We start from the raw sequence: 26179 nt of genomic DNA, 5'->3' as shown, positions 1-26179 counted from the left end.
TATAAACTTACCGAAAGCAAAGCTCCAATGAGATCGGTGGCGATGGGGTCTTCTGCCCGCATTTTCGGGTCTTCCCTCATCTGAGGGGAGTAGAGTTCTGAAGTCCTCAACATGTCAACAGCGCGTTCTATGCAGGCCACTGTACAGGGTGGAGCACCTTCTGTCGCGGTAGATAGAAGGGATATCACCTGGAATTAGTTATGAAAATATTGTTTAACATTTACAGGTTTCTTATAGCGAAACATAAACGCCAAATTTTTCTAACCATGCACTCGCATACATCCACTCCCTCACTCATTTACTCACATGCGCCTGCTCATATACTCGTGCAATCATGCTTGTTACGTGTCGCGTATGTTGTTAAACACTAGAAGAATTAGTTCCCAAACCTATACATTGTAATGATTCTACCTATAACGAATAAACACTTTTTTAATACATCGATACTTGATAAAAAATGAAGACATTGGGGTTAAAAGATATACAAATAACCATTGCGTTTGATTAACAGAACAACTGGGACATATAATCAATATACACCACATACCAAAAACTAAAGTGGAGATGGATGGGTCAAATGATGAGAGAAAAGAAGCAAAAATTGAACAAAATTGTAGCGGAGTGGTACCCACGATGTGGGAAACGAAAGAGAGACAGGCAGATAAGAAAATGACTGGACGATTTAATGAAAGTAGGGGGTTTCTATTCGAGCCGCTAGAGAACTTTAGATTACATTAGTAAAATTTAGAGAAGGCCTTCGTCGAAGGACATTGTAATGTAATGAGTAAATAAATTAATAACCGTTTGCCGATTGAAAGTAATAAAAATTATATTACTTTAGGTACATTTACTTTAAATTTAGCATGTAAACTAAACAGAAATAAAGGTTTCTTTTTTATGTATTTATTACCTTTGTTATAGGAGCTTCTAAAGGTAGGCCTTGAAGTTTAGCCAGCGATGTACGTCTTAAGCCATCTGACGCCACAGATCGTACATCGAGAGATCCGCGCCTGATGGAGTGCAGTGAACCACGCCCTCGCTCGACTTCCGATATATTGCTGGGTTCACAGACGAAAACTATGTGAGATATACTTCTGTAATAACAAAGAGATAGTGTAATAAATTTCATTAGAATACTCACTAAATATAACAACATATGCTTATTAACTCCAAACCTTGATTAAAAAAATCGATTGTCTGTTGGAAGTTTGTAATGAGTTTTAATAAATACTTAAATAATTTATCAAACTATTGAAAGATATAATTCATCTTTATCATAATTGAAACCTTTCTTTATTACTGAAAACATACACTTCTTTAATATATAATGTCAGCGTTTAATGTTCGACTATTGCTTCTAAAGATGAAACATTTTTCTCAACACACAGTTTAAAAACCTACCGTGTCAGTGATACAGCAGCTCCTTTGCAGGCCAACAGAACGGGGTCCGGAGACGCCCTCCGCCTGAGCAAAACAGGTGCGTCCCAGTCCCTCGCTCCACTAGTAGCCAGCCGTAGGCCTTCGCCTCCGATGGTTTCCGCAAAAGATCGCGGCCCTTCATCTGGCCTCCATCCGACGACCCGGCACCAGGACTTATTAGTGAGCTAAATAAATTTTAATTAAACATTCTAAATAACAATCCAATATGAATTCCGTAAACTCGTTTTCAGTGTGTGTCAATTTTAAAATAAAACAATGTATTTTGGTTTTATTATAAAAGTCTTCTCAGCTAATATTTTGTAATGAAAAGATATATTTTTTTATAGAACAGAGGGCTAACGGGCACGAGGCTGATCTGATGTTTAGTGATACCGCTCGCCCATCGAAGCCAGTTACACGTAAATTAATAAATAAAGCTTTTTATAAATTTGACAATTGATCCTTGGGATTGATTTGCTCCAGTTCAAACAATTTCTATGACTCAAAACTTAGCGATTAAAAAGAGTGGCGGAGAGTTTCTTGCCCGCTCTACGCCTTTGACTTGCGAACTGGTAGTAAATGTCAATTTAACATCTTTTCCGTTGACGTTCATAAGTGTAACTTATTTACCTATATGAATAAAGTCATTTTGAGTTTGAGTTTTAAAGGGCTCGTGAGTGCGTTGCCGGCCTATTAATATATATATATACTTTTTAGGGTCTCATACTACATGAGAAGATATTCTGCCTTATTTTATCACCGCCATCGATTACAAAATATGTGACTCACAAGCACCCTCTGCTGGTCATCAGTAACGGCAACGAGGTCCCTGCAGCGATCTGCAGCAGCTGCGAGAGCAGTGACGGCGGCGACCTGCGCCCGCGCACTTGCCGCGGCTGACCGAGCTTGCAGTACTTCAGCGCACCACGCGGTTGACCCTAATGTTTCAACCATTACCTGAAATTAAACAAATTATTTAAAACACGAAGCATTTTGTCGTATTTGAATTACTTTAAAGTAATAAATCTGAAATAAACTGTGTTTACAGCCAAAGTTATTTATAAATGTCGTTCGTCTATGCGAGTATCGGCCATTTAAAAGAAAAGTGACATACATATTAACTTTTAATTACATATTATCATAATTTAATACAGTCGTAGAATGACCAACCTTTCTAAAAAGTCCTTGTTACGCCGGTTTCGTAAATTTCTTATAAATTACACAGTTTACTTAGTAGAGGTGAGTTTTGAAGATATTGTAATAAAAAAATGAAACAACACTTAGAAGTTTTGTTGAAATTTATGACTTAAAGATTCTTTAACTCAGTTGTTTTTAAATCAGCATTAAGTAAAATATTTGAGGAAATTTACAAGGGAAGCATGACATTACATCTTGATGGTAACTCAATTTGAGCGACAAAGTTAAGGAACTTTAAACTTTGCTTAGAGGTCTCTTCATGCAAATTTAACTTGTCTTACCAGTTCACACCTTCACTAAGTGACTTATTTAATTAAGTGACGAAACGAACTCAAAAATATGTCTGAAATTTCAGCAATCATAAATAATAAGTAGATGATCAATCTATACGAAAGAAGGAATTATATATGAGGTGATTTGATAGATATATAGCGTGCAAACGATCGATTTTGCTTATAACTTTTTCGAATTTAAAACAGGATATGTATAAAATTATATAAGCTAAAATAGTTTATTGGTTCATAATTAAAAAAATGGCTGATAAAAAACTGCTTAATATTTTATATAGATCTACAAAAATAATGAAGTTATAAAAAATCGCACAGAGAAAATGTCACACTAGACAACTATTTTGCATCGGGGCTCGTAATATATTCATATTCTTGAAAATAAATTAGAATTATTACAAACAGAAAAGTCTGTGGTATACAAATATATCGTCACGTTTAACAATAGACAATTTTGTAAAATTCAATAATGATTTGTTTTTAATATTTTCCTTACTCCGCATGTGTGTAATAGCTCAATTTTATATACAACAATAACTTAATGAAATCCGATCTTACTTAATTATTGCATAGACAATATTACTTTTATAAAGTAAGTTTAATTAGCGACAAAGGATTTACTTAAGGATTTAAACAATAGCCATTATCTCGAACAAGAAACTTCAAATAATAGAGAGACAGAATCTAATCATATAATAAGCAACAATACACGTCAGCCTTGTCATTTTATTCTGGTTCAATGCCGTTTTGATTTTTCCTATCTTTTGTACTCTAGAAAAAGCTTATTAGTTTTGTATTGTATTACAAAATGGCGACTAGCTAGCTTCGTAAGGAGCATTAGAGTAACATGACAATTGCCTGACATACCTTTTAATATTCCTCTTAAAATATTGTAACTTTTATTACACATAATTATCACGTCAGGTATAAACAAATACATATGATTAAGATTGGTTCGATTAGTTAAAAGATTTCGTAGCGCACTGTATGACTTTTTCAGCAAATTGTTACGCTAATAAGCTACGCGATAAGGATTTGTACTTTTAACAGAAAAACACATACATAAAATACATACAAATCTTACGTACAATATTAAATCGACAATTAGCTTATGCTGTTGAAGAAATATTATTATAAACTACAATTATACAAAATGTTGAATTTAAACCGGATATACCCCATACAAATTTAACAATTAACATAAAAAAGTACGATCTGTAGTTACGAGGCTTAAACATTACGTAGCCCGTAGGTAGACGTAGCAATCTGCACATCATTTCCGCCTTCACAAGTTTTGGGTTCGCCCGACTTTTGTAGCGTTATAGCAAAGTGTAGCTTAGTTTCTTGGTATTAAGCTAAAGTTTGGCTTTTTAAAATTATTCGAATTATTTAAGTCCTAAAAATTTTCATGATTTACTCACAGTACGAGAAAAAGACGAAACGATTGCGATTTGTAATAAAAACTGAATATCATAAATACTATTTTAAGATTATCTACAGGTTATATCTTAATGTTATGTTACTTACTCTGTTGAAGCCTGCTTCCAAATATGGTAGAACAGCAAAGTCATCTTTTAGGTACGCACTGTAACAATATTTATTATTTTATTTATCAGGACAGTTACATATAATAGATACAGAAAGAAAACGAATAAAATATAAAATTATTGGATTTATCTACAACAGTTCCAGAGACTAACTTGGGGTATAGTTATTTAAAATATATAATTGTAATTATCGCGTTAGTCCGGTAAATTTTATCTATTTAATTTTTAAAGTCAAGTATAGTTGTGTTATTAATATAATTAAATTGTATGTAAAACGTGAACTACCGGTTAAAATACCGTACCGCGCCATATTTATTAACATACGTAACCATGGTATTAAGTATTTACAAACAAATACTAATTTACAACTGCGTTAATTATTTTGTATTTATACGTATTTACTTATATTAAACTTGACTCCTGCTATTATACAAATAGTAATTCTATCTAGCTATAGATGTCGATGAAAGCTGATAAGATACAGACAGTAGATAAAAGCCAAGGATCCGATATTTAATATACAAATGTTTTAATATTATTTGATCAAAGAAAATTCATTAATTGGAATAATTACAGAAATACGTACAAAACTTTTGGCATTAAAATTAATATTTGTATTCAACTTTTCTTAATTATAAGTTTGTTAAATGAGACTTATTGAATGTAATAGTATTATATATACACAAATACAATTATTTTAATTGTTTATACCTAAAATAAGTATTTATATTTTTTTTCATCTGCGCGTATTTGAAATCAGACATGAAGCTACGAGCGAATCTGTCCTTCGGTGCTGTCATGTGGTTTGGAAGCAACTACTCATTTATGACCTAGAGCTACGGCTGGTCTTCTAGCTCTGGAATATTCTGACGTTTTAGTCGTCTCACATACAGTTTTATGGTGTGTTGAGAGCAAGTTCGTTCGTGTGACAGGTTAACCACTCTTTTTATTTAGCTGCCAGTCTCCGGATTTCCTCTTTGATAGTTCTCATTTCAAGGTGTTCGTAAACTTGGTTGTTATATGGTACTTTTGCAATTGCTCTTGTTCTGTTGTCGCTATATTTCATATTTGTGGTGTTATCACTTGGAGGCCATATGTCCAAATGGGCTTTAGGATGACGTTATATACCAAGTCTAGGCATAAATACTATACGTATATATTATATTAGTTAAAATTTTATTTTAGATTAGTTTTTTAATGGGCCAAATGACGAATAATTGGCGTCCTGTGTTCGATTCTGTGCGGGTGAAAGTCTCTGAGACTCGACTCTGACTCCAAACTCTGTAACTTGATTTGGTTTTTTCTCTTTATTGATTATCTCCGTGTATTTGAATTGTATGTATTTAATTTTAATACAATAACCAAATTTTTATTTAGCTGGTCTTTATACTTCTCTTATTTAATTTTTTAATGTACGGCTTGTCAATTTTCTCATGAAATGTCTAATAAGTAAAAAAGGTTTAATAATATTATGTAGAATCTAACATACGACCACTATTTAACCCTCGCTTCGTTTAATCTATCGCGGAATATGCTTAAAAGGAGTATTAAGAATATCCATAGCGATTAAATACCTGCATCATGAGCACACCCCACACACCATCACGTAGCCTCACATTCAACCCATCACACAGCACAGCCGAATTACGTATTACTTAGTTAAATGTATTTAATAATATTGATTGATTTTTTCCTCTCGTTTTGATTGAACTTTTTGTATATATCATGTATTCCATATTTGGCTATATGTTTAGTATAAATGTTGTTGTATATTTTATCTTAACGGTAGGATTTCGAAATAAATAAATAAACAATCTTGTATACTATACGGCCTTAGTCGTATAGAGGTATTGTAACACCAATATATAAACGATCACGTTTAAAACAATCGTCATAATTATAATATAATTGTTTATAAGCATCGGTTTATAGAATATAAAAAATATATCATTACATAGAAGATAGAGAGAAGCATTTAAAATGTTTAGAGTTTGACACTGAAGAAAAAGTAATGAACTCTATTATGACCCCTACACTGTTGGGCTGTCAACGTTGGCCTATCGCAGCTGAAATAGTAAAGAAAATGCCAACATTTCAACGATCAGCTGAAAGGAGCATAGCAGATACAGGATTAAGTGTATAACAATACGTAATAAAACAAAGATAATAGACACTGCTAAAATGGTGTGCCACCTGAAATGGCGTTGGGCGGGGCACACAGCAAGAAGGTCACCTGGCCGGGCCTGACCCACGACAGGCACGACTGGAACCGGATGCAGGAGGCCTATGTCCAACGTAGTAATTATTTTTTTGGGTAAATGGATTTTTATTTAATATAAACCCAGGGGCACGTTTATCAAAGATACATAAATATAGAAAATGTATTAAAGCAAAGCTGCGTTAAAAAATCTTAATGTAAAATTAACGATTATCTAGTTGATAAAGGGCCCGGGACTCGGTCTAGACAGGCTACTTCTAATTAATTCGTGATATGCTATTTTAAAAGTTTTTTTTTGATACTTGTTACTTATATTCCATAATAAACATTTTTTTTAACCTTGGACAAGCCAAACCCTGACTATGCATGTATAGATTGTTCCTAAATGTTACATTGTATTTAACCTACTGTTAAAAGTAATTTTTTTTAAGATCCATATAAATGAAACTTCAATAGTGATAGTTACGTTTTGAAAACAAAGGCTATTGTTATCGGTTAATAATGTTGTATAGCAAGTCTAGTATCTAAGGTATATGATTGTGTAGAGTTATAGCTACAAGCTTAACGCTAACCAAACAAAATATACCCCCATTTGGAGTTAATTAGTGCAGTAACTCGATCCCAGCTATAAACGCAAGCTACCTTCTACCTTATGTAAGTATATACCTTGAACATTGACATATACATCTGTGTGTAAGGCCGTGTTGGACTGTATTAAATATATTAGTGTCAGTCAGTGAAAACACTTGTATGCTGCGTACCTGTGTGGTTTTTCATAGATCTAATAAATTTCTAGTTTTCTAATGTTTTATCAAGGTCCATTATTTTAGATTATAAAAACCAGTTTATTTAAATTTTACTTATAATTTGACTTTCTATTCTCTGAAACTGCAATATTAGATCGTATACACACTCGAAACACATGGCAAGGGCTTCCGTATAATTTTATTCGTGTTTTTATGAATAGCTTTTCTAATATTTGGTAAACAGTACCGCGCCGTGTTTGTATTGTATGAATCTAATACGAATAACATTTTCTTTGTTGTATAAGTAACAGATGGTATATTCTCACAAATATTTTTGTAGGATGATTTTAATAATCTTAATATGTCCCGTATCGTATGTTCTTAAATTAATATATTGAAGTTAGGAAAAAGGTCTATATTAATTAGAAATAATCTTCGGATCTGGAATAAATGTTTACTGTTATGTTCGGACTGACCGTTTAAGATATTATTCGTGCGACTGCGCGTGGTGCACTTTCAAACTCGTAACACAAAGCTTTATGAGATTGAATGCATTTGATACACTTGATAAACTTGTGTAAAAAACCCGGGGATTAAAAAAAAATTAAAAACAAACATTGTCCTCTATCAGTGAAATAGGAACAACACGCAAATACATAGTCGAAATAACGAAATCCACTATGCAAAAACGGATCTTTTTTAAATAATGAAGTTTTATTAAAAATTATTCATAGTCATACAATTTTGTTCCACGAACAATTTTAGGTTAAATATCTACAAAAAGCAATAACGTCGAAAGCGTTTGTAAATAAATAAGCACGAAATAGAAGTATTTATTCACTTTAATATATAAAAGGGTTTCGATCCGCAAACACTTATCAAAGGGGCTATGAATATTTTTGGCAGGGTCTTGTTCAAATATTTAGTAACAATGCGTCATTAAATATTAAAACAATTTCATTCTAATGATTATCTGTCTGAGACTGTCAATTACAGTAGGAGTATGTTAATTAGAGTCTAATGCGTGCGACAATCGTCCCTGAAGTCGTAGGTTTGTACCCCGGCTCAGCACCATTGGATACCTTTGTCTCTATATAGAAGGAATCTTTATATAGGAAAGACCTCTAAAACGGCTCTGCAAATATCTCAGGCGTAACACGCATGATTATGTTTTTATTCTATAATCTAAAATGTAAGAGGTGGAAAAAGTCCATGGACATAATGGTAGGCAAGTAGATCGAGAGACAGTCGTCTATTGATTGGTACAGATTCTCGAATAGCTAATGATACATAGGTCTCCTAGCTTTGCGTATCCATTGCGGAAATTTTGAAGGCCTTTAAATATATTTCAACTTTATGTCTGCAATGGCGCGGTAAGTTCATATTATACGCCATGTACGACTACTTTATGTAACCAGGTACTGGAAGTACGATTTAGAGAAGAGTGTACCACTGCCTACAGGCAACGCACTTGCAAACTTGGTGTTGCGGGTTTCCATATGTGGCTGTAAAGCACTAAACTTTAAATCCGCAATCCCATATATAATAAATCATTTAATTAAGAAAGAATTTAATGAAGCGTTTTACAACAAAAATGTACCAGTGATATTTTTAGTTTCCATAAAAATATATGCATAAATAAATTAACAACGTATAGAATTTATTCATCGGTTTGTGCTACAATTGTTAAGGTTAAAGGACCATGGGTTGAAAAGGACACGAGGAAATAAGGACTGGGTCGGGTCTAATGAATGGATCTTTGTCCTAAATACGTGCGAATTCGTGTTTTTGAAAGCAACAAAAGTAAATTTTCAAAACCTTTAAAATGAGAGCTGTAAAAGACTTTAAACAATGTATTTGTGTTGAAATGTTACGTTAATATCGTTGTCATACGTACGTTTTAATATATGTCATACAAAGATTTTATTTTCTTTATAAGTTTAATAACAAGAAGAAAAACATAAATTTATACTCTGTGCGTATAAACATTACACGAGTACAGTTTCTTCCGGTCACCAAAACAGACATGTAATATTATTAAAGAGAGTGTTAATTAATATTAATGTTATAAAAGTAAGAAGAATACATAAAGTTAAAATATAAGACAATAAAAAAAACAGAATTGATAGACTGACTTACATTATACATTAAAACAGAAGTGGAAATGAGCGGTGCATGCATCTTGCTGATGCACGGATAAAAGGTAGACTTTAAAGGCCTATATGGAAAGGACCCAGTGGTAGAAGGAGAAGAGGGTGCTAAATAGAAGCGTAACCAGGAAGCGAATGAAGAAGGAAATCCCTGGAGATATTTGGAAAAAGCTGGAGAAGGCCTTTACGTATGAAGGGGTTCTGATCCACTGTGAAGGGTAAGTATAATATAACAAGAAAAAAATATATAAAAATTGAAACTGTATATTGTAAGTGTAAAACAAAAAAACTTGGCGATTAAAAGGAGTGGCGGAGAGTTTATTGCCAGTTCTTCTCTTCCGTTCTTCGCCCTTGATTTGAGAACTGGCAGTAAATGTAAAATTAGAAGCATTTACTGTATATTTCTTGACGTTCATAAGTGTAAATTGTGTTAGCTATATGAATAAATGATTTTGACTTTGTATATTCTACATTTGTAACGATTGTAAAAAAACGGGCTCATTTATCAATAATAAATAAATATATTGTAATATGTTGTGCGCAGTATTTTCGTGTAATGCAGATCAATTAGTTAATTATGAACACGGGGTAAAGTGTTTCATGTTATATTTTCATTATGAAAAAGCGTGTTTAACGAAACTTTTAAAATCTGGAAAGAGATTTACGTATTATTTTTAAGCAAAAACATGTTAAAACATGTTTTTGCTTAAAAATAATAATACACGAAACATTGGTCTATCAAATGCACAGTAAAAAGCATGTTAAATCTTTATCAAAGCTTTTATAGTCACCGGTAAACCGTAAGCTCCATTTTACATATGACCAATTCAGGTTCTATTGTGCGTTATGTCGGCCTTCCTTTGTTCGCTCGATAGAAGCCTAAAATATCTAAACTGCGTTGCAACGGATTAGTACCTTACAAACGTTGTCTAAATGAACTAAAAACGTAACTAAAGGAAATTATCGTGATTCAGGTGGCCATTTTTTATTATTGTGGCTTTCACTGTATACATACATATATATTTTTATTGCCTTGCTTTGTTCCATTAAGTCCATTTTGTCTAAGTAACTATACGTAGTTTTGCACTTCTTGAGCTTGCCTTATCTTATAAAAAGAAATCTGGAAGTTGCTGGAAAATATCGCTTAAAAGCGATAAGGCCACCAGCTGTTCTGTTTTTTTTATTTTAATTGTACTGTATATCTGTATTATTGAAACAAAACCTAACTTTTATTAATTACCAATAAATAAACAAAATATACTAAACCATTACTTATTACTACGAGTTCTTCTTTTATTATTTATTACAGAAATACATATATTATCTAAAAAATAATATACATAATATACACAGTATCGCTACTGTGAATTTACTCTAGGAACATATAAATATGTCGATAGTGTAGCATTCAGTAGACGCAACGTCTTGGATAACGAGGATCTGCGCAACAGACTGAATCTGGCCCTTGGAATCGCAAATAACCTTGGCTTTCGCCGTCGCATACATGCCATAGGTACAAAGAAACACACTATTGATACTACTTCGTCTATATTGTTACATTGTAATTTAACTAATAAAATTGAATCAAGGTGTACACTGAACATCGTACATTTTCTTAAGGTAAAATGTTCCCATTAAGTCTTATCGGTCAGAGGAGAAGTCGATTCATTTAACCACGGTTGACTGCACAGATAGGGGTCGAATCTAATGGGTTGTCAATTTAAAATGGTAATTTTCCTGAAAAGATCCCTCGATTGTTAAATGTCACGAAAATAATCAGCAGACTAAGCGGGAATCTTAAGGTTTCCGAACCAATGGAGCGTGTCGTATACCGATGACAGTGATTGTCACTATTCACAGTATATGCGCTTAAATAGATACACTTCGTGAGTACTAGGTACTATGTTTCTGGTTAAATGACAGGAATTAACAAACGCCTTTCTTACATGAAGAATTTCAACGGTTACAACTCCAACATAACTTCAGGTACATACTGAATTATAATTTTAATCCCCGATGGCATTGAAAACTTATATGTATATGCATCACTTAAACTTATATACTATACAATTGAAAGTTCAACACCAGAAGTTGTTGAAGTATGTTTAAGAGGTCAAAGACCTTAGTAATAATGTTAGGTAATTATTGGAAAATTATTCAGTTTGTATAGAGAACGACTTCATAACGTGATAACAATATATATTTGTATACTTAAAAGGTACAATATACCTGTTCATCTAAGACAGATTTAAGTATTTATTTACCGAAACGAAATGTAAGTGAAGTTTAATTTAATTACATCGTGCCGTGGAGCTGTTAGAACTTTGTAATTTCGGGATTTCGAAAGTTTTCGTGTCAACAAACTGTTCGTTAGTACGGTCATGGTTAAAGCTCGTAAGGCTAAAAAGTCCTTATATATTATAAAATGAAGTTCCTTGACCGTCTTTTAAAGGCAAACGATTTTGCAATTAACAATAGATACTATAACATTTGAGTGTATATTTATTATGGGTTTATGTAAATTAATTTAAGAACGATTGTGGACGGAGTTGCATAAAATTTTGCAACTATGAGGACTAATACGCGGGTCATACCTAGTTTTATTATTTAACATCAATATAGTATCTGATTATGTTTTCAATACGTGAAACAAAATAAATGATGCTGAGCAACATCACCTACTAATTAAATGGAGATAGGCACAGAGCCCGTTACATAGATGACAGAGGGTCAAAAACAGTAACCGAATGGCCAGTCCATACCGGATAGAAAGAAATTGGATGACGATGGCACAAAATAAAATAGGGTGGAAAAAGTTGGAGGAGGCCTTTTCGTAGTAATTTTATCTAAAAAAAATTATTTAAAACTTTGTAAGAATATGAATATTTTAAAATGTCAAGACTATCCGTTTACGATAAAACTTTAAAGAAATAATCTTTAAGTTAAAAATAACATAATACTGCTAACATAAATTAATATAACAAAAAACAATAACTAGCCTTAAAATACAAATCAACATTATTTTGTTAAATGTGCGTCAGTTAGATGTGGATGAATAAAGGCTTAAAAAATATATATGGAATCAATCAATATGTTAATAACTAGAGAAATTCTAGTTATTAATTTTGTGCAATCAAATGCATTCTGTGAAAAGCGGAGTGAACATTTCTGAGTAAAACACGAAATATAAATTCGTGGACATGAAGGCTTCAAAAACGTCAGCATGATAACTTTCCACGAATTTTAATAGCAAAAATAATTTTGACTATGGATATCAAATGTTGAAAACAGACAGTTTAAATCAATATTTAATATTTTCTGTATTTTATTGACGCAACGACTGCTTAGTACACGGGGGAGTATTGTGTTTTCATCTCATTTCAATCGATTTATAATTCTAGACGAAGGTACCTTCTTTGTACCTTCCCAAATATGATGATCAATATCAGATAGAATGTCTGTGCGACACGTAACCCTGACAAACTGAAACGAATTCAGGACGACTTTGGGAATATTGAGGAATAAATGTCACGCGTAGACACGCGTATATGACGCCCCATTGTGGGGTAAGATTATTAGGCATTTAATAATAATAAATATTACTGTAAACAGGTCATTATATATATATCGGAATAGTGGCGCTGGTATCAGCTGTCATTGTATCACACAGCTCGTAAATAGACAACGTCAAAGTCGTGTCAGTTTATAATCGTTAATAATGTTAATAATTATACGCACCTCATTCTTCAATCATAAAACAGAAAATTTGGCGAAAGAAACGAGCTGCGGACAGTTTATTGCCATTTCAGGGTTTTGATAACGAACGTAAATTACAAAGTATTTACTTTTTTATATTCATAACCATTGTTACCTATATTAGTTGTTCATAATAATTAAAGAAAGGTCAAATTGTGAAACAAACGATATTGCTGTCGCACTTTTAAAGATTTTCGACAATACCTTCACTTCCTAAAACCTATTTTTTACGTAAAATAACACGCGTCAATATTGTTACGGTTTTCGTTAGAGCAAAAGGGCTCTGTTTGACACCGGTTCTCTTTCAAAAACGTTTCAGAGCATATATTCAGACATGGAAAACGCGATGTGCGATGAAAATTTAAGTATGTATTGTGTGTTGCCATTAATATATTACGTTCTGGCAATTTTATTTACCCATGATGAAAGGATACAGAGCATGACTTTGATTAATACGGTGCAATACTGATTTAAGTTGATTAATAACATAATAAGTTTATAAAATAGTACGCGGTCTGGCGCAAGCCAACCACATAAATATAATTTTTAATTTTAATTTTCAATAGATATAGGATAAAGGTCAATTCTACTGACACCAGTGGACTTCCGTTCTCCCTTCTTAAACCCTATTCAACTAACTATTAACAGCCTAGAAATATATAACAATACAATCACTCTTCTTGCCCTTAAATATCTGTTTCATGTGATAATCCTTCCAGCCAGTGACCTGTACATGACTAGAAGTTATTCTAATAATAACTCAAATAAACTAACGCCTTCTAACGTAATCATTAGGCCTAGGCACTGGAACACTGCCGGATTGATTTCCTTTATTGTTAAAAGCACTATCAATAGATCGTACGCTGAAGCCACTAGGTCAACTAACAACTAAGATAAATGATATCTTATATTTAGTATAAGAAAAACATTTATAACTAAAGATATAACCAAAGATGGAGTAATTTATTAAAAGGTATATAATATTTTTTTTATAATAATACATTAAACTAAGTAATACCTAATTCGGCTGCTCATTGATGCTCATGATACATAATATTCTAAATACTCCTTTTTAGGCTTAGATATTGGTCCGAGCTGCCCGATACAAAACTGTTTCTTTGCATTGGTGTTCATTTGAGGCACGTGAAACAAAGTACAAGTCTGGAAGACAGGAACATATAACAGTGCCACATACTTTTCTTGGCCGGTTGGCATAATTTGAAATGTCAGACTGACATTGTCAGTTAGCTCTCAAATTCAACTCATAAAATTCCAACTATACTGTTTTTATTTTTATTCCTTGCATTGTTAATAATGGCAAAGTTTTATTTATTATTGAACGGTTCTGATTACTAGGTATTTAAAAAAAATATTACATGAATATTACAGATAACAAAACCTATCATGTCTGGTAGACAGGAACATATAACAGTGCCACATACTTTTCTTGGCCGGTTGGCATAATTTGAAATGTCAGACTGACATTGTCAGTTAGCTCTCAAATTCAACTCATAAAATTCCAACTATACTGTTTTTATTTTTATTCCTTGCATTGTTAATAATGGCAAAGTTTTATTTATTATCGAACGGTTCTGATTGCTAGGTATTTAAAAAAATATTACAGATAACAAAACCTATCATGTCTGGTAGACAGGAACATATAACAGTGCCACATACTTTTCTTGGCCGGTTGGCATAATTTGAAATGTCAGACTGACATAGTCAGTTAGCTCTCAAATTCAACTCATAAAATTCCAACTATACTGTTTTTATTTTTATTTCTTGCATTGTTAATAATGGCAAAGTTTTATTTATTATCGAACGGTTCTGATTGCTAGGTATTAAAAAAATTTTACATGAATATTACAGATAACAAAACCTATCATATCAGTTGTTCCAAAGTTTGTGTCACATTTTTTTATCCTAGGATTGCATTTCTTGATACATATTGTTTTATTATAACGTTTCAATAAATTGTTAAATAAGCCTGCATGATTTCAAATTATTCCCCTTATAATGGTCAATTTTTATTTAATTATTGCCAGTAATGACAGCGACGCTCTTACCGGCCAAGAAAAGTATAACTACTTATTGCTACTTATATTTTCATGTGTTTAATATATATCGCTATAGAAACATCAATCTTGTTGAGGTGAATTGACGCGCGACAATATAACAGTGTGTAACTTTACCACTAACTCTCTTTGACGTTGTTTGCTTTCAGTTTAATCCTATGTTTGAATAACGTGACTAGTTTTATTAAAACGTCCAGATCGCTCATGTGGAATATGTAGTCTGTATTTTGTTTTATTTTAGTTTAAAACTAAATTTATACAAAATGTTAAATTTTGTTACATATTCCATTATTAATTAAAACTTGAAATATCATCGAAATGCACCGCTTGAAGTAATCGTGCGTCTTTTATTATTATAGCTTAAATATAAAGAGACAAACGAGCAGTGTCGACTAAGTGGCTTGAGCGTGCGACTCTCATCCCTGAGGTCGTATGTTCGAACTCCGGCTGTACCACAAAGAACGGTTCTGTGGCCGTCGATACACAATCTTATACTAGAATAATAAGTCCTAAGTACATACCTACAATATCAGCCGTAAGGATTTGGAGAAATTTTATTAGTTTGGGAACAAAGAGAGGTTAGACTGATGCTAATACCTTGCCTCACGATAGTTCTTAAAAACGCACTAAACACTCACTATGAAATTCTAAATAGTGGACGTAACTATTATCAATTATAAATAAAAAAAAATATATATCAAAATAAAAATGTGTCTAACGTAACCCGAGTAAATCTCAACAATGACTCAACTAATAAATGTGACGATGGGCCGAGAAAAAATATTTGGGATCACCCTCATCAAAAATTATCAAATTTAAATTATGTATTTCGAACACCGGCTGTACACGAATGGTCTTTCTTTGTGCGCATTTAACATTCGCTAGAACGGTGAAGGAAAACATCGTGAGGAAACCGACTTGCCTTAGACTAAAAAAGTCGACGACGTGTCTCAGGAGGCTGATCACCTACTTGCCTCTTAGATTGACAAACGATCTGAAACTGTTACAGAAGTCTGATGCCCAGACCTAAAAAGATTGTAGCGCCACTGATTTATTTATAAGGAGACAATATATAACTGTAAATAGTAAAATAGTAAATTTAGATAGAATTAATTTTTATATACCCTTTTTTTATAACCTTAACTAATATCGACTAATTAAGGTTATATTAATAACTATTATTAAATACCAATTACATATAATAAGAAAGAACAATGGTTATTGTATTTTATAAGTTTAAATTGTAACTTGTATCTGTATTTCAAAAGGCTCTGCGAATAACCGATAGTCAGCATGAAAGTCCAGATCGTAAATGGAATTTATTGTTTCAAAATTAATTATCCCTCCATCACGCAGCATTTTACCCTTTATTTACAGAATGTCACTTGGGACAATATCTCAATTGAGGACAGTATACCTAATGTTGTTATGGAGTTGATTACTTTTAAATCGATAGAATCTAGTCCAATAAGCCTTTATTCGCGATTTACTACAAAAGGCGTGTTTGATTAAGATATTGCATATGTTTTGTAGCGTAATTTTGTAATTAGATCAAAGTCCATTGTAAATCATTAAGTTTCAGCATAATACTTAACAATTACATATTACTGGTGACCATTTCTGAGAGTTCTGCACAACCTGCGACCACTAATCTTGAGACTATCATTATCAGTCACCCGCGTAGTCCTGGAATGCGAGGTTGTGGCTAACCAATGTACATCATTTAAATGCTTCGTTTTGTCTGAGTAATTTTATGTCTTATGTAGTTTTGTACTTTTTAAAATTTTATTTTATTTTCTGACAGTGGTTGCCTGGAAAATCACTCGTTGCATACAAAGACGCCAGTTTTACTGTTTTACTGCAACGAAGTGTAAAGAAATAAATTAACTAATTAAGTGTAAATTAATTAATTAACACTTAAACTAAAGGGCACTGCTACTAGACTAGTAGGTCGTAAAAAAATCACACTCATCCGGTGACAAAATCATCCAAGACTTAATTTGATGCCAAGATTTAGATGGGGTTGTAGCGCTAAGTTAAACTTTGATAACATATTATATACTGAAGATCTTTCTGGGGGTGGTGAGCACCGGGTATTCTGCAAGAACTCGGATTCTTTGTACCAATGGCATATGTGCGACGGCGAAGGCCAAGGTTTGCAATACCAAGTTCTAGTGCCAGTCTGTTCCTCTTTCTCTTGTTCTCTCTGTCTTTGTTAACGAGGACTGTGTCCTCGTCAATAAAGACGTTGCTTACTGAATGACGTCTTCGACACTATCGACATCTCTATATGTTCACAGAGTGAGTTCAAAGTAGCGATATTGTGAATATTATGTATTGTATATTATATATTTTTTTTAATTTTTCGACATTATCGTATTGGCTTATTACTTTTAGAATGATGTATGTATTTTTGGAAATAAATTAAAAAAATATTTTTATTCTTGGAATTCGTTTCCGATTACGCATCATCCAGGCAAAATTGTAAGCAAGGAATTAACATAAACAGCCATGTAAATCTCGAGATGGACGCTGAATCAAAATCGAAATCTGCGCAACTGTTTATCGCGAATAAATCGTTTTTATGGGTCGTACGAAAGCCGAAACGTGTAGCTTGTTTTGCGTCAAAATTTTATGAGATAAATAACTTTTTCATGTCCGTGTGGATTATGAAGCGCTTTTATGCTTTAAGAGAAGCTTTAAAGCTTATTTTTTTTTGGTTAAATTATACTCGTAAATAATAAACTTATTTTTAAATGAATGACGCGTATAACTCAAACTTAACTTTATTTAAGACATGTCGTATTATTTCCACGTAAGTTTTGAGAATAAAGGTAATGTGTGACCCAAACAAAAGTATATATAGCTATGTATTATGCCTGATATTTCAGTATCTGTTTCATAATCATTTGTCTATCTAATGGGCAAGATTCTTGTGGCTGACACATGCCTTCGACTTTTTGGGAAGCCGGTTTCTTCACGATGTTTTCCTTCACCGTTCGAGCGAATGTTAAATGCGCACATAGAAAGTCCATTCATGCACAGCCAGGATCGAATCTACGACCTCAGGAATGAGAGTCGCAAGCTAAAACCACTAGGCCAACACTGCTAAAATACCACATTAAATGTTCAAATAATAATAGTAAAAACGTGTATGCTGCACGAAGAATAAACGAATGTAGTATAAAAATAATATTGACACAAAAGAAAATTATAATAAATTAAAAGATATAGTGTAATATAGAAAAGTGCTTAAATATTCCCATTCATTCTCGTTCATGTCAATAAGGAATTAATTCGTATACCGATGATATATCGAAATAATTTACATGACATATTAAAAAGGAAATGAATTTTAAAAGGAAAAGATTTATAAACCTTATTCCCAGGTTTCGAGCTTTAACAATTCATGATCTCAAAAACAAAGCTTTTTTAATGAGATTGGGAAACACATTGATTTTGACTATTTATTAGTTTATATATATGGATTGCAAGGTGCGCAGATATAAGATGGACCGGCGAAGGGACCCACAAGAACTCCAGGAAAAGGAAACACCACAAAAACGATGTCTGGACATTAAAATTGATTTAGCAAAAATCATAAAATATACTGACGTTAACGAACAGTATTTACGATACCAAGTTATTACACATCGAGAGTGAGAAATTATTGACACTTAAGTCAGAATATAAAACCATTCAAATTACGTATTTGATCGTGAAGTTCTTCGACTTTAGCTTCAAACGAATATAATCGTGTTATTATTTATTAAACCCGCTTTGATTATAGACTCGATGTATCTTTTGAACGTAGAATATGACGTCACTGCATAATATGGCTTGACTGGGAATAGGAACAAATAGAGGGATCACAAATAAGAAGCAAAAAGCTCAGAGTAGAACCGATACCACTTATTATTAAGCACTTTACATGAGTTTGATGTAGGAACGTAGTATAATAATAATTATATTTATCTTTAAAATAAGATCAATACAATTAACTAAACTTTTTAAAATTAACTATAACTTAGGTGCGTCAGAGGGATTCAAGTCACATTGTCAAGCATGCTCTTAACTGGAATCCCCAAAGAAAAAGGAAAAGTGTCCGCCTGAAACAGACTTGGCAACGAAGCATCACAAGGCGAAAGAGGATGCAATGACCTGAAGGAGTTTAAAACATCTGCCCAATATAAATGACTTAATAGGCTGGATGCCCATCTACCCCAAATAGGACTTTAAATAAATTTAAGCTGATTTGAGGTTAAATAAATAAAAACCTGACGTAAAACATTATAAGCGTTAGTACAATCGCTATTCGCATTTCAGTGATATCATGTCAAGAAGCGAAAGGCAAAAATGTCGCACAAATAAAATAGATCCAATACTTTGTTCGTGTCAGATGAAAATGTTCCTTTAAATAAGATTATTTATCGAAGCGTAATAAAATGCAAGATGGTTGCTGTAAAATTCTCAAACAATTTTAAGCTAGATTCGAAGTTCGCTAAGAATTGATATGTCAAGGATAATTTTACAATACTTATTTCTCGCTAACGGTAGGTAAGACCTGAGATATTAACACGAGTGACCTAATTAGTTAAGTTACATATAAATATATTAGTGAATTAGAAGCGCAAACTAATTGTTAACAATCATCTTACACTAGTAGCCAATCAATTGTAAAACGTCAGTTTAGTAATTATGTGCTCACGAATTTTTCATACACGCATAAATTGTAATATAACATTCTCGTTTCCGAGCTACAATTGGTTGATTAGACTTATATTCTTATATAACTTATATTCTCCATAAATAAGTCGAAAGTTTTTTTTGCTAGTCCAGCGTCGCGTTTTTAACTATAGATAGTTGACATTCGATAGCTTCGAACAAAGTGTTTCATTTATTTGAACACACTTTTACGAACCGCCACCGAACTCAGCTCCCGCTACAAAGTATTTCCAAATCGCTCATGGTTGTTGGGTTATCTAAACTATTCTGAACAAAGACTGTTTACTTCTAAGTTGTGGATAACAGAAAACCTATTAGAACGTTATGCAAATTGCAACGTTTTAATATCAGTCTAGTCTTTAAAGGCTAAGGTAGTAACTAGTTTTATAGAACTCTTGCTTTTTAATATGGAAAGTGCAGCAAGGAAGCACGTTTTAATGGGCCATTTCGAAGTTACTACATAAATACAGCGTATGTAGAGCTTGAACTTAAAAGCCTAAGTGTGATGTTTTTGTAAGAATTAAAAAAAAACATTTACAATAAAATACTCCTGTCTGTCCTGCAAATCCGGTTGTGTCCGTACAAATTAAAAGTGCTTATACTTTGGAATCTGTTTTAAAAATAAATTTTCTAAGTAGGAAAAATTTGGTAAATTTTAATAACTGTTGTTGCAATAATTAACTCAAGTATCTGTTCTGAGTAAATTAAATATGAGTTTTGACCAAAAAAATTTTACTGTACCATAGTAAAACCTTTGAGGTAATTCAGGTAATAGGGTGAACATATTCTTATTAAATATTTTAAACGCATTTTTTTTAAATAGCGATTTTGATTAAAGCTTGCCAACGATCGGCACAGTGATACATTGGTAAAAGAACCAAAATATACAATTGTTAATGTGACAAGCACTTAAAGGCAAATATGACATACACGAAGAGATAATACAAATATTAAACAAAACAATTACTAATAAAAATAAATTACAAAAAACTAAACAAAAATCAGGGGAGCAACTTTATATATCCAGACCTAGGTCGTTTATCAGAATGCTTAATTTTGGACATTGGTGGGCTTTGACCAAAACGCGTTCTAAGGAAAGTAGGGTCAAATGGAATAATGAGAATAATTATTAGAGAAAAGCAAAACTTATTATGAATTTAACGTTAAAAAGTATTTCTTAAGACTCTTGGCGCTTGTTGAAGAGGGATTAAATTATGCTTTAATTAAAAACACTTACAATTTCCTGAAAAATATATAAATGAAAGATATGATTGCAATTATAAGAACTAAGAAATAGAAGTCCATTATTGCGGGCGATATTGGCTAAGTTGAGAAGTTCTGTTGATATAATAACTTCGTACAAACTCTCATGATATTATGTACATATCTTTATAAACGGACGAACCTAGTACATTTAAAACGCAGAAACGTTCGAAAAATACAATATTTGTAAATATATATAATTACTAGATTGTTCAGATTACATTTGAACATTGACCAACTGCTGACACAGGTCCCGTGGTTGTTATAAACTTTAACAGCTGAAGGTGTGCGATACAACAACTGCTCACAAGAATGTATGTGTGAATATGTGTTGTAAGTAAATATTGAAGATATCTAAGACAATAAATCTGTTTTGAATATTGCTCTGTGTTATCAATTTCTCGCTTCCTGTTTAAGTGGCTTCTTCAAGCCCCTAAATTAACGTGGTGAGCTTGCCCGGCAGCTTTGAGATATGCCGGCTGTTACCTTAGGTGCCTTGGTGCAGACATTCCGTACTTATTTATAATTATTTATGTGTTAGGGCTGAGGGATTCGTAGGGTTGTTAGGTTCTTACATCTCACCCTCTCATATATTTAATGATCTAGTGCAGCTTGCTCATACATATAAATTTAACTGGCTGGCATGCTGTACATGTCTAACGTAGGCTATATGTATTTCGATTTTTCTTAACTTCTAGCAAAATTGAAACTGGCTCATGTTTTTATGGACGTTATTGCGTTCTTCAACTCGATTTACATTTACTCAATGAGTCATTTGTCAAAGTAAAGGGTATACTCTTCCTAAATTATGTTTACACTGTAGCGAGAAGAGGCTTATTATTAAATATGTTTATTTCGACTGATTTTACGAATACAACGTGTTAAAGGTCATGCAAGTGTCTTAGAAAGATATGTCATAATTCAATAATAAATGTTTTTAATTAATACGCAAAGACATAGACATAAACATAACATTTATTACTAACATAACACACACACGGAACACATAGAATAACAATAATCGAAAATAAAAATAAATAAAAAGATTGAGAGTTAACAATTTTTTTAAAGAAAAAGGTTTAATTGTGTAATGCGTGTGTGCTGTGGTTGTAATTGGTCCTGGCTCAGCATTATGCTGAGGAGCAGAGTTGTTCCACAGCGCTGGTTATTTTACCAGAGACCACAACAATGACAAATATTATGTAAGTCTACAACTGTTAATTCGGGAGGGTAAAATAAAATAATGATAGAGCAGTGCACCGGTATGTGATGGTGTTTATGTGCACAGCTAACACACGCTCGTAAGGTGAAGGAAAATATCGTGATGAAACCGGCTTGTCTTAGACCCAAAATGTCGACGGTGTGTGTCAGGCACAGAAGGTTCACTCACATTGATTAGTTACGACAATTAGATATTAGATATGATTATGGAACAGATACAAAAATCTGAAGCCTAGACCTAAAATATTCTACCGCCATTGGTTTATATAAAAGAAAATAGTACCCAAATGTAAAAAGCTATCTATTTTTTGGTTTTTGATTTTAGGATTTGAGCGTTTTAGGACTTTTATAATTTCACGTAGATCTAGTCACGGGCAGCTTGCATAATGACGTGAATGAATGGTGCAATAAATTTAAGATTTATCTTAAAAGCCTCAACGCAGGTAGCCACCCTTGACCTAATTTCGCACATCGATATACATCACACATACCTTCTGTCACCCACGCCTCTATTCCACTTTATTAGAACATTCTTCAGCTGGTATTTTATTACCGGAAAATTGTCGATTTTTTCTTATCTTTATTTAAAACTATTTATAGTATTGCTTTTACGGAAAAATCGTATTGATCTCTCTATTGTAGTAAATGAAATGAAATTTCGCTTCAATCGGACATTGTCTTATGAATATAAAGTGGCATTTGGTAGCGTTTTGAAATCGAGTACTAAATCATAATAGAACGAAAAAAAAAATTTTTCTCATATATGTGATTATGTATGAGACAGAAGATAGCACTGACCTTTTTTTAACGACTGCAATCAAAATGGTGTGTTGTGTGTTTTTCAGTCCTCGTATTGCTCTGAAACAAAAAATATTTAATTATAATTGAGACTCACGAATACTTACTATTAAACAATTAAACCTTGAAACAAAATACGTACATGCATGAATATAAAATTACTGTACATAATTTAATAAAATCAATATTATGCCCGAATCTGTTGGTAAAGTCTTTAAATTTCTATGTGACCCAGAAAGCATCTAACTGGTTAACTAACGAGCGTATAAAGAGCTTTCACACTTTTCGCTTGGAATGTTTTCGGCGTCTCGAAAACTTTATCAGGAGATAAACCAAATCGACTTATGAAAAGTACTACCAGCAAACTACATGCGTTTTTTTACCTCAATTTTTAGTCTTTCATGGCTGGTAAAAATAATTTTTAAACTAATCTCATACATAGTTGATTACTAAAACGAAAATACCATATGTTTTCTCGTTTATAATTCGTAAATGAAATCATATTGCATCTGAAAGCCAGAAACTGGCAGGAAGTAGCACAGTACAGGCAGAGGTGGAACATTGCCGTTTCGGAGTACAATGTACGTTTTAGGTCGCAGTGAGTTCATATACATATGTGTACAGTGCGTCATATATGAGATCCTTATCTATAAATTGCTCAGAGCTGAGAGTCGCTTCGTTAGGCGAATACTGTAGTACAAAAACCACGACACTTTTTTACAAATAAAAATTGAAAGGCCTTAGAAACTTATATTTGGAATACAAATGTGTAACAAAGTTACAAGAACAACGTACGGTAACAATCATTAGCTATAATATATATATAATAAAAAAGTTATCAAAAAACAGACCTAAAACTGTAAAGCAAATGATAGAGATCGAGAGAGAGAAAATTTATATTTTCTAGATACTTTTGCCGATAGTACGTTAATAATAATGTCCTTTTTGGACTTATTTAAAAGGATGTTAGGGGCTTCAGGTGCTGAAACAAACAATTTCTATCGAAACACTCCATAAATGTACGAAAGATACTTCCCTATTTTTTTATTCTTTTTATTACGATTTATCTATGTTTAGTTATTAAGTTCGTATGAAATGGATAATACTTTAATATTGGCACAGAAACGTTACAAAGAATGCTATTTTGACGGAAGTCTATCTTAAGTTAAGGAATGCACTAAGCCATACCAATAGAATGTCCTGTATTCTAAAACCGGTTAAATCTTCAGAGATGCTAAACATCCTTAATATTTGAAATTTGAGTAACAAGAGGTATCTAAGACAATATAGCTATATATTTACTATTATATATATATATATATATAAAAGTATTTACTATTATATATATATATAATAGTAAATATATGGATGTATATATAAAAGTAACTTGAATTGACGTGACGTAAGTATGTATGAGGCTCGTTTGGACTATTCAAGTTAGATACTCTAAAACTCCAACGTGACTTCATTGATATAGTTTATTTATATAAAATATTTAACTTTTATATTCACACTAATCTTCTTACAAAATTTTCCTTTCTTTGTAATCCTATAGTTACTCGAACTAAAAGTTTTTTATACGTACCTACGGAACTTAATTACAAACATTGATGGAAATATTGATGTGTTTTACAACAGTCTACCAACTTGCCGTAACTTTTTTGCAGGCTCTTAATGTGGTTTAAGTGTTCATTTTGTTTGTTTGTTTATTACTGTTATTTATTTAGTTTTTCATTATTAATTTTTGGTTATTATTATTTTGTTTTGTTTTGTTTTATTTTTTTTGAGGTTGATTATTTATTTTTATTTTTTACCTTTGATATATTGACGTGTATGTGTGTTAAATTTGAGAAGTCATATTTTCTTGTATTTTTTAGGCATACACATTGTTTTAGAATGTATATATAAATAAATAAATTAATAAACCATTTATTTTTTATGCTAATTCACACTCTATATTCTAAATCATGTTATTTAATTGAGGTCAATGTTTTCGAATTTCAAAACAACGCGTGTACTAAACTACACACATATATTGTGTGTACACGCACATACTTGATAGAAGTATTAGTTCTTGGGCGTGTCATGATGAAAATCTTTAAAAAATATATCTTTCTACCTTTGTAGAAAATACGACACTAATAAGAGAAACAAAAATATTATAACGCGTTATGTAGTAGAATAAAGTAGAGTATGACAAAAAAATATTTCTACATAATTAAAAAATTGACACTTTTTATTTTAAACTCTTGACTATGCCAACTTCAGGGTGTCGGTTCTATATGACGGTTTGTGCGCGCATCGTAAAAATTTACTTTTATCATTTTAAATTAACACGCCAAAAGAAAGTTATAACTTCAAAACTCATTATGTTTTAAAGTATAAAGGTATAAGAGTGTTTTTTTATATAATAGGATATAACGTGATTGACACCGAACGTACAATACACTTTTATAAGATCAAGGAACAGAACTAATCTAAGCGTACGAACAACCAGGCTCCAGTAGATAAACCACTCCTTATATGGAAATTGTATTCGTTTTTATAACAAACTCCCAAGGGAAGTTAGAGAATTATCACTATATATATTCAAAGCCCTCGTTAAACGTAATTAATCAATAAAGCTTTTTATAAATTTGACGAATACTTAAATGATCCTAATCCTGAGGATTGATTTGCTTCATTTTAAACAATTTGAATGACTCTTAACTTAGCGATAAAAAGAGTGGCGGAGAGTTTCTTGCCAGTTCTTCTGGTCCGCTCTACGCTCGTGACTT

The 26179-nt window shown here is 32.3% G+C and overlaps 1 protein-coding gene across 7 annotated transcripts in view; it reads right to left on the bottom strand.

Moving 5' to 3' along the window:
- The window catches only part of LOC123716017 (high affinity cAMP-specific and IBMX-insensitive 3',5'-cyclic phosphodiesterase 8), a 127510-nt gene that overhangs the window by 7166 nt on the left and 94165 nt on the right, over window positions 1-26179 (bottom strand). For all 7 annotated transcript variants that reach the window (XM_045671490.1, XM_045671492.1, XM_045671491.1 and 4 more), the window contains 6 exons: window positions 23403-23462; window positions 4431-4488; window positions 2209-2376; window positions 1402-1604; window positions 911-1094; window positions 12-188 (listed from right to left, as the gene is read on the bottom strand). In XM_045671490.1, coding sequence (XP_045527446.1) covers window positions 12-188; window positions 911-1094; window positions 1402-1604; window positions 2209-2376; window positions 4431-4488; window positions 23403-23462 — 850 coding nt within the window. The remainder of the gene's footprint in view (window positions 1-11; window positions 189-910; window positions 1095-1401; window positions 1605-2208; window positions 2377-4430; window positions 4489-23402; window positions 23463-26179) is intronic.

This window comes from Pieris brassicae, chromosome 11, assembly GCF_905147105.1.
Source record: "Pieris brassicae chromosome 11, ilPieBrab1.1, whole genome shotgun sequence".
NCBI lineage: Eukaryota > Metazoa > Arthropoda > Insecta > Lepidoptera > Pieridae > Pieris > Pieris brassicae.
Note: the sequence above shows the minus strand (reverse complement) of the source record. Positions and strands in the feature narration are given on the sequence as shown.